At 39.4% G+C, this 20720-nt stretch overlaps 1 protein-coding gene and 1 long non-coding RNA gene across 2 annotated transcripts in view; one reads left to right on the top strand and one right to left on the bottom strand.

Moving 5' to 3' along the window:
* Positions 1 to 1463, bottom strand: part of LOC107676136 (uncharacterized) — a 10019-nt gene extending 8556 nt beyond the window's left edge. Inside the window, exons 1-2 of the long non-coding RNA XR_001632694.1 lie at positions 1402 to 1463; positions 1091 to 1140 (exon numbers count right to left, since the gene is read on the bottom strand). This is a non-coding gene — a long non-coding RNA (uncharacterized LOC107676136). The remainder of the gene's footprint in view (positions 1 to 1090; positions 1141 to 1401) is intronic.
* A 105-nt stretch (positions 1464 to 1568) lies between these two features.
* Positions 1569 to 20720, top strand: part of ankrd49 (ankyrin repeat domain 49) — a 33786-nt gene continuing 14634 nt past the window's right edge. Inside the window, exons 1-2 of the mRNA XM_016470657.1 lie at positions 1569 to 1649; positions 1938 to 2181. Coding sequence (XP_016326143.1) covers positions 1975 to 2181 — 207 coding nt within the window. The 5' untranslated portion in view covers positions 1569 to 1649; positions 1938 to 1974. The remainder of the gene's footprint in view (positions 1650 to 1937; positions 2182 to 20720) is intronic.

Raw genomic sequence — 20720 nt, 5'->3', positions numbered from 1 at the left:
ATGCACCAAGAGCTTGTAACACTCCAAAGAGAAAGGAAAAATTGAAATCGCATCATATGACCCCTTTAAATAATCTGTTTTTCATATAATTCTACAAATTTAATCTACACTTCAGTTACTAACTGTAAGAAAACAAAAATTAACTAAAATTGCTAAATAAAGCAGCCTGTGCCAATTACACGTACATACATTCAAGTTGGCCTATGTTTATCACGTTCATATTGTTTCACATGTTAATGTTGAGAAAAACAATAATATCCACATGCTTCGGTGAAAGTTGGCTCCTCAGTCTGATATCAATAAGCACTAACACAGACGTTCCAGCATTTTCTGTAAAACCACTCTCTGTCCAACAATGCATTAAGAGCCAGGGGTGTAAACTTTTTGAACAGAAGAAAGATTTTTACATTTTTCTTATTTTGTCAAAATATATATTTTCTTCATTTAGTACTGCCCTTCAGAAGCTACAGAAGATACTTATATGTTTCCCAGAAGACAAAATAAGTAAAATTTACCCTGATCTTCAAATTCAAAAAGTTTTCACCCCCAGCTCTTAATGCATCGTTTTTCCTTCTGGAGAATCAGTGAGCGTCTGAACCTTCTGTAATAGTTGCATACGAGTCCCTCTGTTGTCCTCAGTGTGAAATCCATTTTGAGATGGATCTCAAAACCATACAGTAATTTTTGGAAAGGGTTCAAATACACAAAAATGCTGTGGGACCTGAACGATTTTTCTGAAGAAAAGCAGCCAGTTTAACGGTTCAGGACAAACAAGGGACTCATGAACAACTATCACTAAACAAAACAAACAAAAAAACATTGCTGTGGGTCATTCAGGTAACAACACAGTATTAAGAATCGTATGTAAGCGTATGTAAAATTTTGAACGGGGTAATTTTTATAAATTCAACTATTATTATCTCTTAACGTCTTTTATGTGAAATATCTTATTCAGGTCGGTACTAAATAAAAAATAATATGCATTTTGTATGATCCCTCTTATTTTGGTAAAATAATTAACATTTTGCAGATTCTGCAAGGGTATTTAAACTTTTGACCTCAACTGTAGCAAAAGTTAAATTATACTCACATGGTGTTTCCAGCTGATGTCATACTGCGTAGACACTGAAAATGATGTCGCTGATCAGAAAAAAAGACAGATTCAGATATGTTGATCTTGATCTAGAGATAAAGTTACTATACTTTCACGCAGAGAAAGCTACAGACTGTATGAGATATATGTTGTACATGCCATAATTTGCTCATAAACATGCGCGAAGAGTAGATTTGATTCTAAAAAAAACTGTACTAAATAAAGCGGCTGCAAAGTGTTTCAGACTGGACTTGAAATATTTCGCCTGCTCTGATTGTTAATTCAAAGCAAAATAAATATCACTTTACCTATGAAAAGAATCAAAGCGCTCACTAATGCACGTTTACTTGGAAGCAATTTTGTCCCTCCCACTACGGAAGTAGTCAAGCTTCTGTTCGCGGGAAGTTTTTTTTTTTATCCTGGGAAATGTAGTTTAGAGATTCATTAGGTATAGGTGAATGGGCGATACAAAAAACCACATTTCCCAGCGTCAAGACAGTTTTTGTACTAGATCTGTGAGTGTTGTCGTGCTCAATGTGAAAAAGGCTGGCTATCGGTGAGTTTTGTTTTGTGTGAAATACATGTTATGCGATGCGAATACATGAAATATATGTTTTAGTTGTTTAAACGATGGTTATATAGATATAAAGTGATCTGTCAGCCTATTTAAAAATAGACTAAGGTGGCACCATGATACAGTTATGGAATCAGTTCGTGCTCGATAGAATTAATTATTTTTCATCCCCCCCTTCTCTCTCTCTCTCTCTCTCGCTCTCGCTCTCGCTCTCGCTCTCTCTCTCTCACTCTTCCCAAAACTCTCTCTCACCCCAAAACACACACACAGTCTCTCGCTCTCTCTTGCTCTAAAGGTGGACTCGGTGATGGATTTTCCAGAAGACTTTAACCAGCTTGACTTGCTGGAGTCTCATGGCCACATGATCCCAGTAGGGACAAAGAGCGGCTGGGTGGATGAGGAGGAAGGAGATGATGATGAAACTTGTCACACTGAAGAATGGTATCAGCAACAGGAGTTTAAATTACAAGACACTCCAACTGAACTGATATTATGGGCCGCTGAGAGGAACAGAGTAAGCAAACATATTTCATATATATCCAGGGGTTAAATTGGAATTTATATGGGGGGCTCTGTGGTTTCAGGCTTTGAATGGTGCACTAGGGTGCAAACCATACAAAATATTATATCAGTTGACAAACTGTAAAATATAAGTTGAGAGAGCTTGAATTAGTAAGAACAAGAAAAGTGTAAAATATATACCCTATAATGTTAAAAATGTATGAGGAAAGTCCACTGATTAGGGACCAATGATATCTGTTACATTTTTTCACAAATTCCATTTTATTTTATTTATTTATTTTTGTTTCCAATTCAGCTTTTTCCATTAAATTTTTTTCTGGATTCTGGATTTCTGTATTTTATTTAAAAAATTTTAGGGTCCGAGCACCGGTGGTGCGAGGACCCTATAGAGTGGGGGAACTATGATGTCACTTTGTAGGTGGATCGGCTGCTAGCATCGCACTGGTTCCCTCGAAAAAAGCCAATAGGATTTTTCCATAGGCTTTTGGATTATCACAAAAAATAAGCTCTGTGTTCAATCATAGTTCATGAAACTTTTTTTTTTTTTTTATGGAATTTTTGCATACATATAAAAAGGTATTACATCTGTTGCAAAATGAGATAAGGTGTCTGATCAGAAGAAAAACAAGAAACAAAACTTAACAACAAAGAACCCCTCCACCCATAACCCACCCCAAGGGCCACCGAAATAACACACAAAAAATAAAAATAAGGATATCAAAAAGCAACAGACAATACAATAAAGTCTAACCAAATGAACCCCCCATAAGGGTCTAGTCAGAAGGTCCAGATGTCACAGTAAGGTTCTCAATAGTACATAATATAGGGCTCCACATTTTGTAAAAGGCCCTCAGTGATCCTTTGGAAGAATGTCTAATTTTTTCTAGGTGGATACATTGCAATACCTCTCATGTCCAATCCTCATGTGATGGGGGAGAGGCATGTTTCCATTTAAAGAGGATAGCACGCCTGGCCAACAAAGTGGTAAAGGCAATGACGCACTGCAGGTGATGCAATTGAAGTTGGGGAAAGGCCAAACAGGACAGTCAACGCGTTAGGGGCAATAGTGGTATTAAGGGCCTGTGAGAGTGTTCTAAAAATGTCAAACCAATAGTCTGTTAGCATTGGGCAAGAAAAGAACATATGGAGATGATCAGCTGGAGATTGTTTGCATCTATTGCAGGCATCACTTCTGTTAGGAAATATTTTAGCCAGTTTAGCATTAGTGAAGTGAGTTCTGTGAAGCACTTTACATTGTATTAGGGCATGTCTAGCACAGATGGATGAAGAATTAATTAATCCAAGAATGTTCTTCCACTGGTCCTCCGATATGTCAATACCCAAATCTTGCTCCCAGGTTTGCTTAAGAGAGTCAACTGGAGATGGAGTAAGGGAAGTTATTTTACCATAAATGGTAGATATCAGCCGTCTTTGACCAGGGTCGAGAGTAAGAATTAAATCAAGTTCTGATTCAGGGGGCCGATTTGGGAAATGGGGAAATAATTTTTGAATAAAGTGCCTCACTTGAAAAAAACTAAAAAGATGGCTATTAGGAAGGTTGAATTTAACTGATAAAGAGGGGAAAGAGGAGAAGATTTCTTTTTCATACAAATCGTTCAACGTAAAAAGACCCTTAGTTGCCCAAATATCGAAAACCCGGTCTGAAAGGGACGGAGGAAATAAATGATTATTGGAAATCGGCATGTAAATGGAAGCTTTGTGTAAACCGAATTGTTTCCTGAATTGATGCCAGATCTTAATAGAATTAATAACTACCGGATTGCTCGAAACTTTGTGTAGATCAAGAGGAAGCTGAGAACAAACATTAGAAAGTAAGAAACGGGAGGAAGATATTTCTATGTGTAACCAGGGTGGGCTAGAATCACAGCATCTATGGCTAACCCAGTAAAGTAGCTTATTGATATTACATGCCCAAAAGTAGCATCGAAAGTTTGGAAGTGCTAAACCCCCTTCAGTTTTGGGAAGCTGGAGAACGGATTTTCTGATACGTGCTGGCTTGTTACTCCAAAGGAACCCATTTAATTGCTGGTCTAAATTAGTAAAAAAGGGATTATTAATGCAGACTGGGACATGCTGAAAAAGATACAAGAATTTTGGTAGGATGATCATTTTAATAAGATTAGCGCGACCTATCAGAGATAAGGAAAGGGAGCTCCACCTAACAAAATCAGATTTACATTTGTCCACAAGTGGTATAAAATTCTTAAAAAACAAATTTTTAAACGAATTGGTAATAAATATGCCCAGGTATTTGAACCCATCCAAGGCAAGCTTAAAGGGGAATGAAGAGAGAGGAAGAGATTTAGCCATTTGATTAATGAAAAATAACTCACTTTTTTGAAAGTTTAACTTATATCCTGATAAACAGCCAAACTGCTCTAGAATGGATAGTATAGGGGGGAGAGAGGCTATAGGGTCAGATATGTACAATAGCAAATCATCCACATAAAGGGAAAGTTTATGGACCAGGCCATGGCGGATAATGCCTTTAAATGTATCATGACTACGAAGCCAGATGGCCAAAGGTTCAATAGCTATATTAAATAGCAAGGGCGAGAGTGGACACCCTTGACGTGTCCCGCGTTGGAGCAAAAAGGGTGGCGAACGAACACCATTGGTATGCACTGATGCAGACGGGAAAGCATAGAAAAGTCGAATCCAAGAAATGAATTTGGTGTCAAACCCAAATTTACCTAAAGCAAAGAACAGGTATTCCCACTAGTGCTGGGCGGTATGACCAAAAAAACACAACCCATTTTAATACATGTTAACCAGGAGTCACTCTCATTTATAATGGCGGCATCGTCTGATAAAATCAACATGCATCTACACTAAAGATCAGCTATGCGGTTGTTTCGGCTATATTATTTTTTTGTCTCATTCAGCGCACCTCCTGGTTCGCGGGACAGCACTGGCGAAATATTCCAACTGAACCATAGCAAGGTTTATCCAAAAAAGTCGCTAGGTTTGTCAGTATGAATATTCTATGGAAAAAAGGGTCTGAAAGTTGCTCAATCTAGTGCTAAAGTCACGCTTGTGTGTGTGAGACGTGGGAGCTGATGGCAGGGGGCGGTGGATATTTGTGGTGGTCAAGGTGGATATTGTGGATGAGTTCTTCTGTGTCATCACGTTCTATTAGTTCTACAGCTTCAGTTTCGGAACTTTCACGCTTAGTAACACATACAGCTGTTCCCCTCAACACAGTGCAACAGTGAAAAGGGACCCCTTTCAAACAGTGTCGTGTTCCGAACGTTGTTTAAGCGACATACACCGGTATTGCGGTATTTTAAAAATTAATATCATAACAAAAATAAACACCGGTATTCGGTATGAACTGGTATACCGCCCAGCACTAATTCCCACTCCACCCTATCGAACGCTTTCTCCGCATCCAATGAAACTACAACTTCAGGGGTAGTGGGAGATGGAGAGAGAATAATGTTAAGTAATCTTCTAGTATTAAAGAAAGAATGCCTCCCCAATGTAAAGCCCATTTGATCCAATAAAATTATGGATGACATGGCATCTTGGAGGCGAAGAGAGAGAACTTTAGCTAAAATTTTACAATCTACGTTTAGCAGAGAAATCGGTCGGTAGTTACTGCAGGAGGTGGGATCCCTGTCTTTCTTTAAAAGCAAGGATATGGATGCCATATACAGAGCCGCCGGTAGTTCACCTTTTTGAAAAGAATCGTTATACATCTTCACCAAAATTAGGACTAGTAAATTAGAATATTCCTTATCAAATTCAACTGTAAACCCATCAGGGCCTGGGGATTTCCCATTCTGCATTAATCTAATGGCTTCTTGGACCTCCTGGGGTGAAATGGGGCTACCTAATTCCTTAGCAGTGTCTTCATCAATTCTAGGGTAATTTAATGAGTCTAAGGGGTTGGGGATCTTTGCTGAACCTGAAGAGTATTCGGAGGTATAAAGGTTAATATAGAAGTCTAAAAAAGCTTTGTTGATTTCAGCTGGGTCTGCAGTAAGATTGCCACTAGAGGAAATAATTCTTGAAATTACCCTAGAGGCACTGGCTGCAGCCTGTTGGGCTAAGAGTGCCCCCGCCTTATCACCATGTTCGAAGAAACGCTGCTTAGTTTGTCGCAGTTGTCTCTCTACATTGTGTGTCATCAAACAGTTATATTCCGATTGTAATACAAGTCGCTTTTTGTAAAGGGTTTGGGAGGGAGAGATGGCGTATATTTCATCAAGTTTGAGAAGTTTTTCTAGAATGTCCTGCCTTTTAGCACGTTCAACCTTACGCATGTGTGATATGAAAGAAATAATCTGACCTCGAACAAAAGCTTTCAGAGCTTCCCATAAAAATTCACTATTAACCTCAGGGGTATCATTGAATTCAATGTAATTACTAATTTGAGTGGCAACAAAGTTCTTAAACTCGTGATCTGCTAAAAGATGAGAACTAAATTTCCATAGAGATGGGGAGGTAACACTAAGTGGGAGATTGATATCAATCAACGTGGGAGCGTGATCTGAAATAACTATTGGGTGATAAATGCTAGCAGTAACCAGATGCAGCAATTTATTGTCAATAAAAAAAAAGTCAATCCGGGAAAAGGTTTGGTGTGGTGGAGAAAAAAATGAAAAGACTTTGCTATGGGGGTTTTTAAATCTCCAAGGATCTGAAATTCCTAAATGAGATGAACAAGTAAGCACTACTTTAGCAGAATTTGATAAATTGATTTGCTTAGATGATGACCTATCAAGACGTGTGTCTTGCGCCAAATTAAAATCGCCCCCAATCAGTAGGTGATGATTGTCGCTGTTCGGAATTTTAGCAAAAAAGTTAACGAAGAATTGCTCATCATCCCAATTGGGAGCATAAATAGAGACTAAGACTACTGGAAAGTTGTTTAACAAGCCCGATACTATGACATAACGGACATTAACATCTTGAATAACTTGTACTGGCTCAAACGATATATTCTTACTAACAATAATAGCAGCCCCTCTAGCCTTAGCGGAGAATTTTGAATCAAAAACATGACTCATCCAAGCCCTTTTGATACGTTGGACATCTGATGTTTTAAGATGCGTTTCCTGTAAAAATATAATATCCCCTTTCAAATGTTGCAACTGCGTCATTACTTTACCAATCTTAACGGCTTTATTCATTCCTTTAGTGTTCCAAGAAATCAGGCGCACACCTTTACCCATCTTTGAAGTGTCAGGAGCCATCTAGAACAATGTAGAGGGTTGAGGTGACTTGAATTTGTATGGCCTTCCGTAAAGCGAAATAAGAAGAAAAAAGACCGAAAACAGGAGGGGAATAAAAAAAATAAAAAAATAAATAGAAAATAAAAACCCACCCAAAATTGTGGCCCCAAAGACATCCCCCAAAGTGCAAACATTATCCGAGCAACACAGCTCAATGCTCTCAAGACTTCCGACATCTCATTCCCGCCACCTACTTAAAGGTCAACCCCCTTTCAAGTATATTGGGTCCCAACCATATTCTAACATCAGATATTGCTGAACGTCACAACTGCAAAGTTTTACAGTCAACAGGTGCGTACAGCAATGACAGAAGAGAAAGTCCAGTCATGGACGCAGACCCGCGCGGGTCATGGATTAAACAATATAAATGGGAATAAAATAAATGTAAAAAAACTGTAAGTACTACCCACTATAATGGAGGGAAGAAAAGGTAAATAAAAAAGTCAATAATTAATTATTAACTAATTTAAAATAGTAAATAATTAATTTTTAAAAAGGTAAATGATACATTTAAACATAACTTGGTAAACAATCAAAATTAAATTATGTACACATAACCATGTAACATGTACAGTCACTGAATAAGCTAATATAACCATGAAAAATACTGAACTGAACCAATCTAAAGTATTATGACAGCACGTATTGTAGGCGCCACGGCAGAGTCTGAAAGGCAGCGAATGTGTGTAACAGCCGCGAAATCTTCAAAGGCAACAAGTAAAGTGAAAACAAGGGTGCACACAACCCCTCCATGATGCCTAACGAGAGGTATCTATAAATCTAAAATAAACAGAACTTATGCACGTTCAAATGTAACAACTAGGCGATAACTAGTCAGCCATTTAAGTCTTGCAGAATTCAAAACATTTAGCAAATGCTAACGTTACATCCTGAGTCACCAACTGAGCCAGCCACAGGTTACTGCATCAGTCGCTTCAAGTTTAGTCCTCAGCAGAACATAACGATGCAGTGTAGTCCTTGGCTTCAGCGACCGATGCAAGTCTTCTTCTGTTTCCCTCCTTCGTAACGATAGTAAGCCTGGCCGGGAACAGCAGCGCTGGTTTTAGTCCCAGTTTGTAAAGTTCAGATATCACCTCCCTGTACTTGGAACGTTGCTCCAGCACCTCCGGAGCGTAATCCATGAAAATAGCGATAGGAGTGCCGCGATAATAAAGCTTTCCCCTCTTCGCTCTGGCTTCGCGAATGATCTTTTCCTTCTGCTGAAACTTGTGAAGCCGGACAATAACAGGCCTAGGCCTCTGCCCCGGCCTCGGTTTGTCAGCCAGTGACCGGTGTGCTCTGTCGCACTCCGGCGGAGATTCCAGGACTCCATCCCCAAACACTTCTGTGAGTAGCTCAGAGAAGCAGACAGACGGCCGAGGTCCTTCTATGGATTCAGGTAGCCCAATAATTCTTATATTATTACTCCGGCTACGAGACTCGAGGTCCACGAGTTTAGCAAGCAGTTTAGAGTTGCTCTCTTTTAACATTGCACACGTAGTTTCTAAGGCGTGTGTGCGCTCATCCTGCGAATTTGCGTGGGTCTCGAGCGAAGCAGTCTTCGAGCCATGTTCTGTCACGGTGGCTTGAATTTGATCCAGCTTTACCTCAAGTGTCGAGACAGTGGCTTTAAAATCTGCAGAGAGAGCAGCCCGGTGATCCTCCAGAAGGTTAGTGATAGCTGCCATGCTAACATCTTTGCCGTCATCTCCGCACGCTTCAACTTTCTGTTCCTTTTTGCCTTGTTTTGCTGATTTAGCTGCCATAATTGGATGTGCACGCCAAAAATGTTGTCCAATTTGCAGTGAAAGAGAAATAAGTTGTGGGGTTTTAAGGAAGCTATAGAATAAAATGTTGCGGGAGCGAGACTCAATGACTGTCTACGCCATCTTAACAAACTGGAAGTCTAGTTCATGAAACTTACATGATTTGTCCATCAAGATAATCTTCACAAAATAATATAACTTTTTATGAATTTTGATGCCTAAATAAAAGCGCCAGAACTTGGCGGCTGTAGTTCGGCTATAAACGAACTACAGCACTACGGTCGCTCGCCTTCAACGTCACCACCACCATGCTCCCGACAACTTTTTCAAACATATTTTTAACACGTTCAGTGAAAAGGATTTAGTCGGTTTATGAATTTTAATCCACGCTACATGAACCTTTTCATATAAACTGGAATAAATACAAAACTAGAGCCAAACTAAAACTGAAATGAGACATTAGTAATAAATATTATAGTGAATATATGAAATAATCATAACTAAAAGACATATGAAAGCACGTATTTCTGTACATTTTGAAATAAGATGCATTAAAAGTCAATAAATCCTTGATTAATATGAATATTTAAAATAAAAATGTGTCTCCAGATACTATTCAATAAAATTCTAGTGCATTTTAATCTATTAAATAACAGCAGAGTGAGCGAGTTTTTGGATATGGTAAGATTAAACTTATTTTAGTGAATAAAGTACCACATTTCAGCTATCGTTTTATTAGGGTGGGTACACAAATTTTTATTTTATCCTTGCTTCTAGAAAATCCTCAATCTGTATGCTTTGTAACAGCTTCATGTTGCCATAAACATTTAATTTTAACGTGGCTTTAAGCACTATGCATGGTTAAAGTTTCACTTTTACCGCGACCTAGCCGGTAAATGTTGTGTTTACATGGAATAATCATATGAGTTTACCTTGCGGTGCGAACCCAGAGTCTCCACATCAGTAGGAAAGTGATAAAACGAGCATCTTCCATTCGAAGACTTGTTGCATTTCGGGGCAAAGCAAAAAACATTGTCGAACAACAAAATAAAATGCGGGAAACTATTAATTTGTTATTCTACAATTAATTAATTGTACTATAGATTATACACTACGATTGGAAAATACTGTAAATTGATCAACTGTTTGGCGTGATGATGTTTAATGCCTCCAACAGCGCCTGTAGTCCCATTTAGCAACTTGTTAGCAACTGTCTTTTTTAAGAAACATAACAGTTTAAAAAAATCACGAGTGGGGTGTAACTGGTGTGTTTTATGTCGTAGAATAAAATGTGAAAATATCTTGAGCTTGTGTGAAACACGGACCTTATTTTAGGGGATTTAACCAAACTCCCATTCAAAAAACCCACTCTGGGATGATGGAACCGGAAGTGCTAAAATGCTAACTTGCTTCTGGGTTTTTGCCTACAAAGTGACATCATAGTTCCACCACTCTATTGGAATTGCTCAGATTCTTCTTCTTCTTCTCCAAAATGAATTGCAATTTTGAGGGCCTAAACATGCTCGAAAACTCATGAAACTTTGCACACATGCCAAAAGTGGTGAAAATTTACATCTGGTATGGGTTTCAGACGTGGTTGTGGCAAAATGGCTCGATAGCGCCACCTATAAAATTTCAACAAAGTGCTTGAGCTATGTTTGACATACTTGTACGAAATTCGGTAGACACATGTAACACACCAATACTTACACAAAAGTCCCCCATTAAAAAGTATGAAACCCAACAAGAAGTATGTTATTAAGAATTTTCTCGGCAAGTTTTGTGCTGTTTTTGCCATTTTCAGGCGTTGTATTTAAACAAACTCCTCCTAGAGATTTAAAGAGAGATCAACACCAAATTTGGTCAGTGAAATCTAAAGCCCTTTGTGACATTAAATTGTGAAGATCTTGAGTTTTTGTTGACGGGCGTGTCCATGGCGGCCTGACAAACTTCGATGTTTCGCTGTGAAAAAGGAAGCATACAATGGGCATACAATGTCTGATCTGCACCAAAATTCACATGTTTGATAAGAGGCCTGTCCTGAACACATGCCCATGCCCATATTCAGTTATAGTCATAGCGCCACCTGCTGGCAACAGGAAGTGACATTTTACACTCTAACGAACTCCTCATAGAGATTTAATGGCATCAACACTATATTTGGTCAGTCTACTCTAAAGGCCTTTGTGATGTTAAATTGCGAAGCTCTTGAGTTTTCGTTAAAGGGAGTGTCCGTGGTGGCCTGACAAATTTCGATGTTTCGCCATGGGAATAGAAGGTGTTGTAACTCAGCCATACGATGTCCAATCTGCCCCAAACTTCACACGTTCGATAAGAATCATGGCTTGAACACATCTAAAGGCCAATATTCTGTTATAGTCATAGCGCCACCTGCTGACAACAGGAAATGACTTGTTTTACAGTAACCTAAACAAGCAATGTCCAATCTGCACCAAACTTCATATGTTTGATAAAAGTGGTGGCTTGAAGACATCTGCATGCCATTATTCAGTTATAGTCATAGCACTTAAACAAACCCTTTACTTTTTGGCAAACAAAGTGCAGGACAACAGAGGTTTACTGCTAAAATTAAAACATAGTACTGGTATTGATGATAATCGTGATATTTAAATAATGAAATATCATTATCTTGTTAATTAGGGGTATCTCAGGTATTTTCATATGGGTAAAGTTATTTCAAACACTCGATTGACGCTATAACGCAAGTTTGGAGTAAAAATATGTAGTTATTCTCATAAATTGTCTTACTTTGACACTGCTAAACTAAAACTGTTAGCATATTAATCTCTTCTGTGTAGTGTAATTGTTCATTTTGTAGGCAATGGTGTGATTCATTGATCAAAAGAAAGAAAGAAGGATTAATTTGACTGATAGCATGATTTATTAATTTTTTTCAAGATTTCTATAAATGTCAATATATCGTTATCGTGATTTTTTTGAGGCCACGATAATCATGTAGTGAAAAATCTGATATCTTGACAGCCCTAGTAGTAATAGTTTATAGTTATGTATTTCCTTGACAATTTCTTTAAGGTAAAGAAAACTTTTATTTATATTCCTATATAGTGAATGGCATGTATGCACTTGTGGTTGATTATAGCAACAGTAATGTTACAGCATTTTCTGCACACTCTTATTTCGGTGTTGTTAAGTTTACTTTAGAAGGTAAACTTTATCATTCAACTGAACTGTGCACATGCATTTTAAACACTTCAATTGTGTTCTTGCTCAACCATGGAATAAATGCTTGTCCTTTAATGAACAGGATTTCCTAGCATATTTAGTATAACTTCTCGGGTAATGTCAATGCTATAATACGGTTATAATACATTATAATATTTATCTATTCATTGTTACACCTTGAGAAAATATAATGCATTAAAACACCTGAAAACAACCAATTTCTTATATAACAAGGGATCTGCAAATATTATAATGCATCAGCAATTTTTTATGTCAAGGGAGTCAAAGATAGAATATAGAATTATGAAAGAAAAAAACAAGTTACTTTCAATCCAACTGACTTCTTATGCATTTCGGTATACATTTTTATAGTGCTTACAGAACCTGAATCATAAAGAGTCATAAGAGTATCATAAAGAGAAAATAAAAAAGGAAAAAGAACAAAGAACAAAAATGCAATAAATATTAAAACAAACCGGTAGGGTAAGGTACTGTGTATTGGTAACTTTGCACAGTTACAATGTTACATTTACAATACTAATCTATGATGATATCTATTATGTAATTATGTATATACATTAGGGATCAAAATATCACGAGCAATATTATTGCCATATGAAGTCCACGATACGATATTTATTGTGATATTTAAAAAGAAAAAAAGACAGATGAAGAATTGGGGAAAAAATTAAAATTGTGTACATTTTAAAGTTAAATTATTATTATATTATATTATATATATTATTACAGATATTACTATCTAATGCACTTTGAGAGTTCAAAATTAAGAGCTCCAACCCATGTTTCTTAACTAAGAAAACTTAAATCATAAAAAAGTCAGTGAACTGACTTGTACCTGAACTTTAAAGGGGACTCAACCCTCTTTTTATTTGTGATATACAGTCTCAGACTAAATTACATTCACACTGGTGTTTTAGGAAGCCAAACAAATTAGAATAGAATAATAATAACAACATTGACAGTGTCACACCTCAGGACTGTTTGTTGTGTTATCTCCCTCATGTGCCTGTGACCCCGTTCTCCCCTTGATTGCCTAATTCAGTTCACCTGTTTGTCCCTCGTTAGTCACCCTACTTAAGTTTCCCTCTGTGTACTGGTCCTTGTCGGCTATTATATTGTTTAATGCTGCTTGTGTTTCCCTGTGTCTGGATTGATCTTCATCTTCTTGGATTATTATTAAACGTTATATTGGACTATCGTCGTCTTCATGAGTTTCTCTTCTACAAGAGCGTGACAGAATAGCCAACCAACAAAAAGTATGCGGCGTGTTTTCCCCACGTTTTGTTTTTGGTTTTGAGAGTTTTTCTTTTGGTTTTCATTTATGTTCGACCCAGAGCTCAGCCAGCCATCACCCCGCTTCGAGGGGCGTCAGCCCGAGCCCAGAGAGCCAGAGCCCAGTGCGGCCTCTACAAGCCATCGCAGGAAGGAGCGATAGAGCCAAGGATCGCCCCGGAGCCTGTCACGTCTGACCAGGTGTCCTGAAACAACCACGGAGGTCATATTTGAACTGTCTGTCTGTCTGGATATATTTGTCTGCCCTGAACTATCTGCCTGTACTAAAACGACCATGGAGGTCGTTCCCCTGTCATTGGCGTTCACGGTGCTGGAAGTGGCCTTATGGTGTGTGTGGACAGCACACAACATTTTAAATCCCCCCTGATCATCCTGAACTCCTGCCCAGCCTCCCTCTCCCACCACCTCTGCACCAGTCCTCACCATCGCCACCGCTGTCTCCTGGCAGCCCCTCAACTCACCCTCAGCCCACCATCTGTGCGGTGGGATCGCCGCGGGTCTACCAGTCTCTATCGGCATCGTGGCTGGAGTATCCCTTGTCTCTGCCTCCAGCCTCTGAGTCCTGGACTCCGTCTCGGCCTGTCGACCCAGCAGCTCCACCATGGCTCCTAGCTCCCTCATCTCCACTGTGTCCCATCAGTCCACCAGCTCCACCAGGCTCCCTCATCTTTCCAGCTCTGCATTGGTCAGTCGTCGACCATCCGCCACTTCGGGACTCCACTCCTCTGGCTGTGCCTCGTCCCTCCGTCCCTCTGGCTCTGTCAGGCTCCTCCTTCCCTCCAGCTCCACCTTGGTCCTCTGCGGCCTTCCGGATCCCCGCCTTGGTCGCCGGAGCCATCTACTCCGCCTTGGCCCTCCAGATCCTCAGTGTCACCCTGGCTCTTCGGCTTTCCGTCTCTGCCTCGGGCTCCACCACCACCTGCTCTGCCGCTGTCGGTCGGCCCCTGGAGTCGTCAGCACTTCCTCCACCATGGCTCCCCCTCCGTTGGTTCCACCGTGGGCCGCCATCATGGCTGGGGTCTGGGTCCCGTCTGGCTCCTCCTGTTCCCTTCTGTCTTCTCCCTCCATCTGATCCGCCCTGGTTCCTCCATGGCTCCTCCCTCCGTCGTCTCCACTTTGGACTCTGTTTGTGGTCCTCCTTCCGGGAGTCCGTCCTCCGCCCGAACCTCCACATGGGTTGTCCGCCTGCCTTCCTGCCAGCCCTTCGCCGTCCCCTGTCACCATCCCACATCCACTCCTTTGTCCTCCTCCTAAATCGCCCTCCATCCCACCCTTTGTTCCTGCAGTGCGAGGTCGCGTTCAATTCAGTTCACCTGTTTGTCCCTCGTTAGTCACTCTACTTAAGTTTCCCTCTCTGTACTGGTCCTTGTTGGCTATTATATTGTTTCATGCTGCTTGTGTTTCCCTGTGTCTGGATTGATCTTCATCTTCTTGGATTATTATTAAACGTTATATTGGACTATCGTCTTCATGAGTTTCTCTTCTACAAGAGCATGACAGGCAGCAGTAGCCATATTGTAAAAAAATTGCACTGTAAAATAAATGAAAATCAATATTATTTTTATGCATATTATTTTTTCTTTAGACTACAGTAGGGAAATTACAATAATTCTTTCCTAATTTCTACACTTGAAAGAGATATTTTGAATTTGGACTGCAGTAACGTTACCCATTTAAACCGCTAGCTTTCAACAGATCATACTGCACTTTTAAAGGTGCACTAGACGATTTTTGCCAAACGATGTTGATATTTGAAAGTACCAAAACAAACACGCCCGTACCCCAACAGGACCTTGCCCCTATTTTGATATCTCCACCCCACATGTACGTACACAACCCTGGCATAACGACGATCGTGGAAACAAGCGAAGATGACACATATTCAAACAAAAGCCAACACAGATAAGTTGTGTGAAACAATGCAAAATCAACGTTACTCACCTATCAAAAAGAAACAACGCAACCTCGGCGTCCGATTCGAGCCCTTCCCACTGCTTGAATTCTCTCCACCGCTGGAAAACTGCTCCGATATTTATGCAGGTCCTACCTCTTGCCTGGTCGTAACCCTTCTTTTTAATGTTATGTTCCTCCAATATTTTCCTTTTTTTTTTTATCTTCCAGTTCTCTCTATCTGTAGTTGATCTGTTAATATCAGTCCTGTACACTCAAATTGAGTGCTCTCTTCTCTCTGTCATTACGAGACACGCCCCCTTACTGCTGATTGGCTGCAAGTGTGTTTTGGGACACCAAGTGTGTTTTTGGACACAATTGCTTAGTGCACCTTTAAGCTTTTATTTTGAAAGAAAACTCCAGCTTTAGTGAAAACAGGCTTACAAAAACGCATCTCACTAATCTAATCTAGTGAAACGCTGTAATCATCTGCCTTGAAAATAAAGCATAAACAGGTGGCTGTTGCATTCCCAAAAGCGCGCTAAACTTACAGCATATGCAATAAACGAGTTCACTGCATTCATTCACTGTGAACGGAGCCTGAATGACGTGCGCTCTTCGCTTTGAAATGTGCAGCGAAAACAGATTTGATGAAGGGTTTAAGCCATATTGTGCTTTCGGTTTTAGTTCGCTTGACAGATACTGTGCAAGAGCATAATGGCCCAAAACAAATATATTTTAAAACTACACTTTTTACCTGGGAGACCTATCGTTTCATATTGTCATGTGACCATGATAATATAGTTTTTCTATTGTGATATTGCGATATATATATATATATATATATATACTGTATATATATATATATAAATTTCTGAGGGTTTGGCATGGTAAGATAAATGACAATGTTAATGTGTTTGGTCTTGGTGGAATAGATCTGCTACACTGCTGCTGCTGCGGCAGAGCAAATACAGAGACTTGCTACTGCCAATACATCCACAACATGCTGCTGTGAGCATGTAAAAATTACTGCTGCTGCACATATACTGTAGTTCCCACGCGTCCTGATAAACCTGGAAAATTAATGACCAATTTTCCAGACCTGAAAAAACACATGGAAAATTAAAGAAAACATAAATTGTCCTGGAAAAATCTTGTCCTGGAAAATATTATTATTATTATTATTATTATTATTTGAATGTTCTTGGTCATTGCAAAACAGTTTGCAAATAATCTGAAACAATTAACGTTAGTAACAAAGCTCTCTGTTCAGGGACGCAGAGTTTTGACACGTGAGCAATCTTGCTGTGTCGTAGTGACACTTTCTTGTGTTGGCGGTTGCAGGTGCTAGAAATTGATTTTCTAGCACTTGCTCGATTGTTTTCAGTAGGGATGGAACGATAAACCGCGAGCCGGTTGAAAATCGATTTAAATATGTGACGATTCTCTTTGTTTGGATCATGATTAAAATGCAGTGGTTGCCTCTAATTTTAAATGGAAAGAGCACAGACAAAGCCTTAGTTTGTTTATTTGAAGAGATTTCTTTTATTTGTGTTACATATTTATTTGATTTGGGGCTTGTTTTAAAATTTCTATTTCATTTTGTTATTTACATTTACATTATATTTAAATTTTGTTATTTAGCAAACGCTTTTATCCAAAGCGACTAACAAATGAGGACAATAGAAGCAATCAAAACCAACAAAAGAGCAATAATTTATAGAGTAATAATAATATAAAGTGCTATATTAGTATCTTATTATAGTGTTATATTTCAATTTCACAAAGAAACGTACAGTATTTTGCCCAAGCAATAATGAAAGGACACATTTAATTTATAATTTGTTTTAAATCTCATTTTGATAAAAAAAAAAAAAATCATGAATCAAATCGTGAAATCAAAATCGTGAATCGAATCGTGAGTTGAGTGAATCGTTACATCCCTAGTTTTCAGCAAATGTTGTCTGGTAAGCACGTAGCTAACCTTGTTAATAGGGGTTAAATGGATCGTAGTTGTTCCGTGATCCATACGGAACAGTCTGCACCAGTTTGCGGATTAGTTATAAAATTTAACCATCACAGAGTGAAAGTTTATCAGTTGTACGTGTTTTGACTTGCTCGTTTACACACTCAAGCAATTTCAAACGATTCCATTGTGAGAAGTGGGGAAATAATTCGGTAACATTACTTGCTCAATGTTTTCTGTGCACTCAGCCGCACACAGTCTCTCACACATACACACACACACACACACATACACACACACACACAGATGCGTTTCAGACAGCGTGCAAAAAACAAACTCATTCCTCTTTCACGTCGTTTATTTCTTATGTGAATGAATACAGCTAACTTGCCGAATGAATTTGCATTTTATGAACGAATCATTTGAGAATGCGATTCAATGACCCATTCATAAAGACCGTGATTTGCTCATTCTTAAATTAATTAGCATTTTGAATGAATCATTTAAAAAGAATGACTCTGGTGACTCACTCATTAAGACTTATTTGCTGCCACCTACTGGTGGTTTTAGTGTAATTTTTAAAGTATCGTTTTCTCTTAATAATCAATTTTATTTATTTTAAAACATTAAATTCATGATCAATATGGATCACAGATCAACACTTCTGATCTTGAATTACAGAAATAAGCAACACAAATGTCAGGGAGACAGTGCAAGTTTAAGAAGGAATGGAAAGAAAATCCCCAGTTCAGGGACTGGCTAGGAGAAGTATCAGGAGATGTGCAAAGGGCATATTGCAAGCTTTGCAGGAAATCCTTTGATGTCGGTAACATGGATCTGTCAGCACTAAAGAGTCATGAACGAGGGCAAGGCCATATAAAAGTTGCTGCACAAATGAAAAAAGAGACACAAATTACAAATTTTCTCAGGGAAGGGACTCCTGAAAACAAAGGACAGGACATTTGCGAACAAACTAACAAAGACCTACAAGCAACCACTGTAGATGTGGAAAGTGGCAGTCAGTCAGCTTTTCAAGTGTCAGATACAAATGAAGAGGCAACATGGCACACAAGGCAGCTCAACACTGTCGAAGTTCTTTTTAAGCCAAGCTGTGCTTGAAGATTCGTTGGGTAATCAAAATGGTCAGGTCACACTACTCATTCAACTCCAGCTGTGATGTGTCATTCATTTTTAGTCAAATGTTCCCAGACATAATATTGTGTAAAAATTTTCCCTAACCCTAATATTGCCAAACGGTTTTCCTGTGGTGCAACCAAATCTGCTTACCTCTTATCGTTTGGCTTGTGCCCATATTTCAAAGAGGAGTTGAACAAAGGTGTTAGAAAGGCACAATGCTATGTTGTCATTTGATGAAGGCTTGAATAAAATGACACAGATGAAACAGATGGATATTATTGTCCGTTACTGGAGTGATCATGAAGAGAAAGTAGCTGTGCGCTATTTTGATTCAGAGTTTATGGGACATACTCAGGCAGAGAAGCTTTTGGAGAAAAAAAAAAAACTCTCACCACTTGATCCCAAGAAGCTCCTGCAGATCTCAGTGGATGGCCCAATGGTCAACTGGAAATTCCTGAGAATGTTCCAAGAAGACAAGAGTCAGTCAGACCCTGATGCACCAAAGTTGCTGAATTTGGGAAGCTGTGCTTTGCATGTTGTGAATGGAAGCTTTCAAAGTGGAGAGAAAGAAACGGGCTGGAAGGTGGGAGATGTACTGAGGGCTCTTTGGCAGTTGTTCCATGACTCACCAGCCAGACGTGAGGATTTCATAGAGATGACCAAAACATTAACATTTCCTTTGAAATTCTGTGCTCATCATTGGGTAGAAGAAATGGCAGTTGCCGAGAGGACAACCGAAATTTGGCCCACAGTGCAGACATACATCAACAGCCACAGGAAACTTCCAGTAAGTAAAGTTCCATCATCTGCATCATACTGCACAGTAAAGGAGGCTACTGCAGACCCCCTTTTTGTGGCCAAGCTCCATTTTTTTGCATTTGTTGCTAGACAGCTGAAGCTGTCTTTTTGGAAAAATTCCAGACAGATGCTCTGATGGTTCCTTTTTTTAGCAAAGGAGCTCCACTCAACCACGAGAGGCTTGCTATCATGCTACAGTGCCTTGCGAAAGTATTCATACCCCTTCGTTTTTTTTCATGTTTTGTTATGTTGCTGCCTTATGTTAAACTGCTTTAAATTACTTTTTTTACACATCAATCTACACTCCATGCACCATACTGACAAAGCAAAAACAGAATTGTCACAACTTCGTAAATGTATTAAAAATAAAAAAACTGAAATAAGTACATTGCATAAGTATTCATACCCTTAACTAAATATTTAGCTGAAGCACCTTTACAGTCTCAAGTCTTTTTTGTTTGATGCGACAAGCTTTTCTCATCAGCATTTGGCAATTACCTGCCATTCTTCACCTCGCCTCTTCACCTCTCAAGCTCTCAGCTTGGATGGGGGCAGATGCACATTTTCAGGTTTCTCCAGAAATATCTGATTGGGTTCAAGCCCAGGCTCTGGCTGGGCCACTCAAGCACATTCACAGAGTTGTCTATAAGCCACTCTTGCTGTGTGCATAGGGTCATTGTCCTGTTGGAAGGTGAACCTTCTGCCCAGTCTGAGGTTCTGAATGCTCTGGACTGGGTTTTCATTAAGGCTAACTCAATATTTTGGTGCATTGAGCTTATCTTCTACTCTGACGAGTCCCTCGGTCCCTGCCACTGAAAAACAGCCCCACAGCATGAGACTGCTACCAGCACACTTTACTTTTGGGATGGTACTCTGCAGGTGATGAGCAGAGCTGGTTTTCTTCCCTGCCGCTGAAAAACAGCCCCACAGCATGAGGCTGCTACCAGCACACTTTACTTTTGGGATGGTACTCTGCATGTGATGAGCAGTGCCTGGTTTCCTTCAAACATGATGCTTGGAATTGAGGTTCATCAGACCAGAGAATATTGTTTCTCACAGTCTGAGGGTCCTTTAGGTCCTTTTTTTCAAATTCCAAGTGTGTTTTCATTTGTCTACACTGAAGAGAGGATTGAGTCTTGCCGCACCGCTATAAAGCACAGATCGGTGGAGTTTTGCAATGATGTTTGTCCTTCTG

Source organism: Sinocyclocheilus anshuiensis, unplaced genomic scaffold, assembly GCF_001515605.1.
Source record: "Sinocyclocheilus anshuiensis isolate Anshui unplaced genomic scaffold, SAMN03320099.WGS_v1.1 scaffold3493, whole genome shotgun sequence".
NCBI lineage: Eukaryota > Metazoa > Chordata > Actinopteri > Cypriniformes > Cyprinidae > Sinocyclocheilus > Sinocyclocheilus anshuiensis.
The sequence above is the reverse complement of the archived record's forward strand: the minus strand, read 5'-3'. Positions and strand labels throughout refer to the sequence as shown.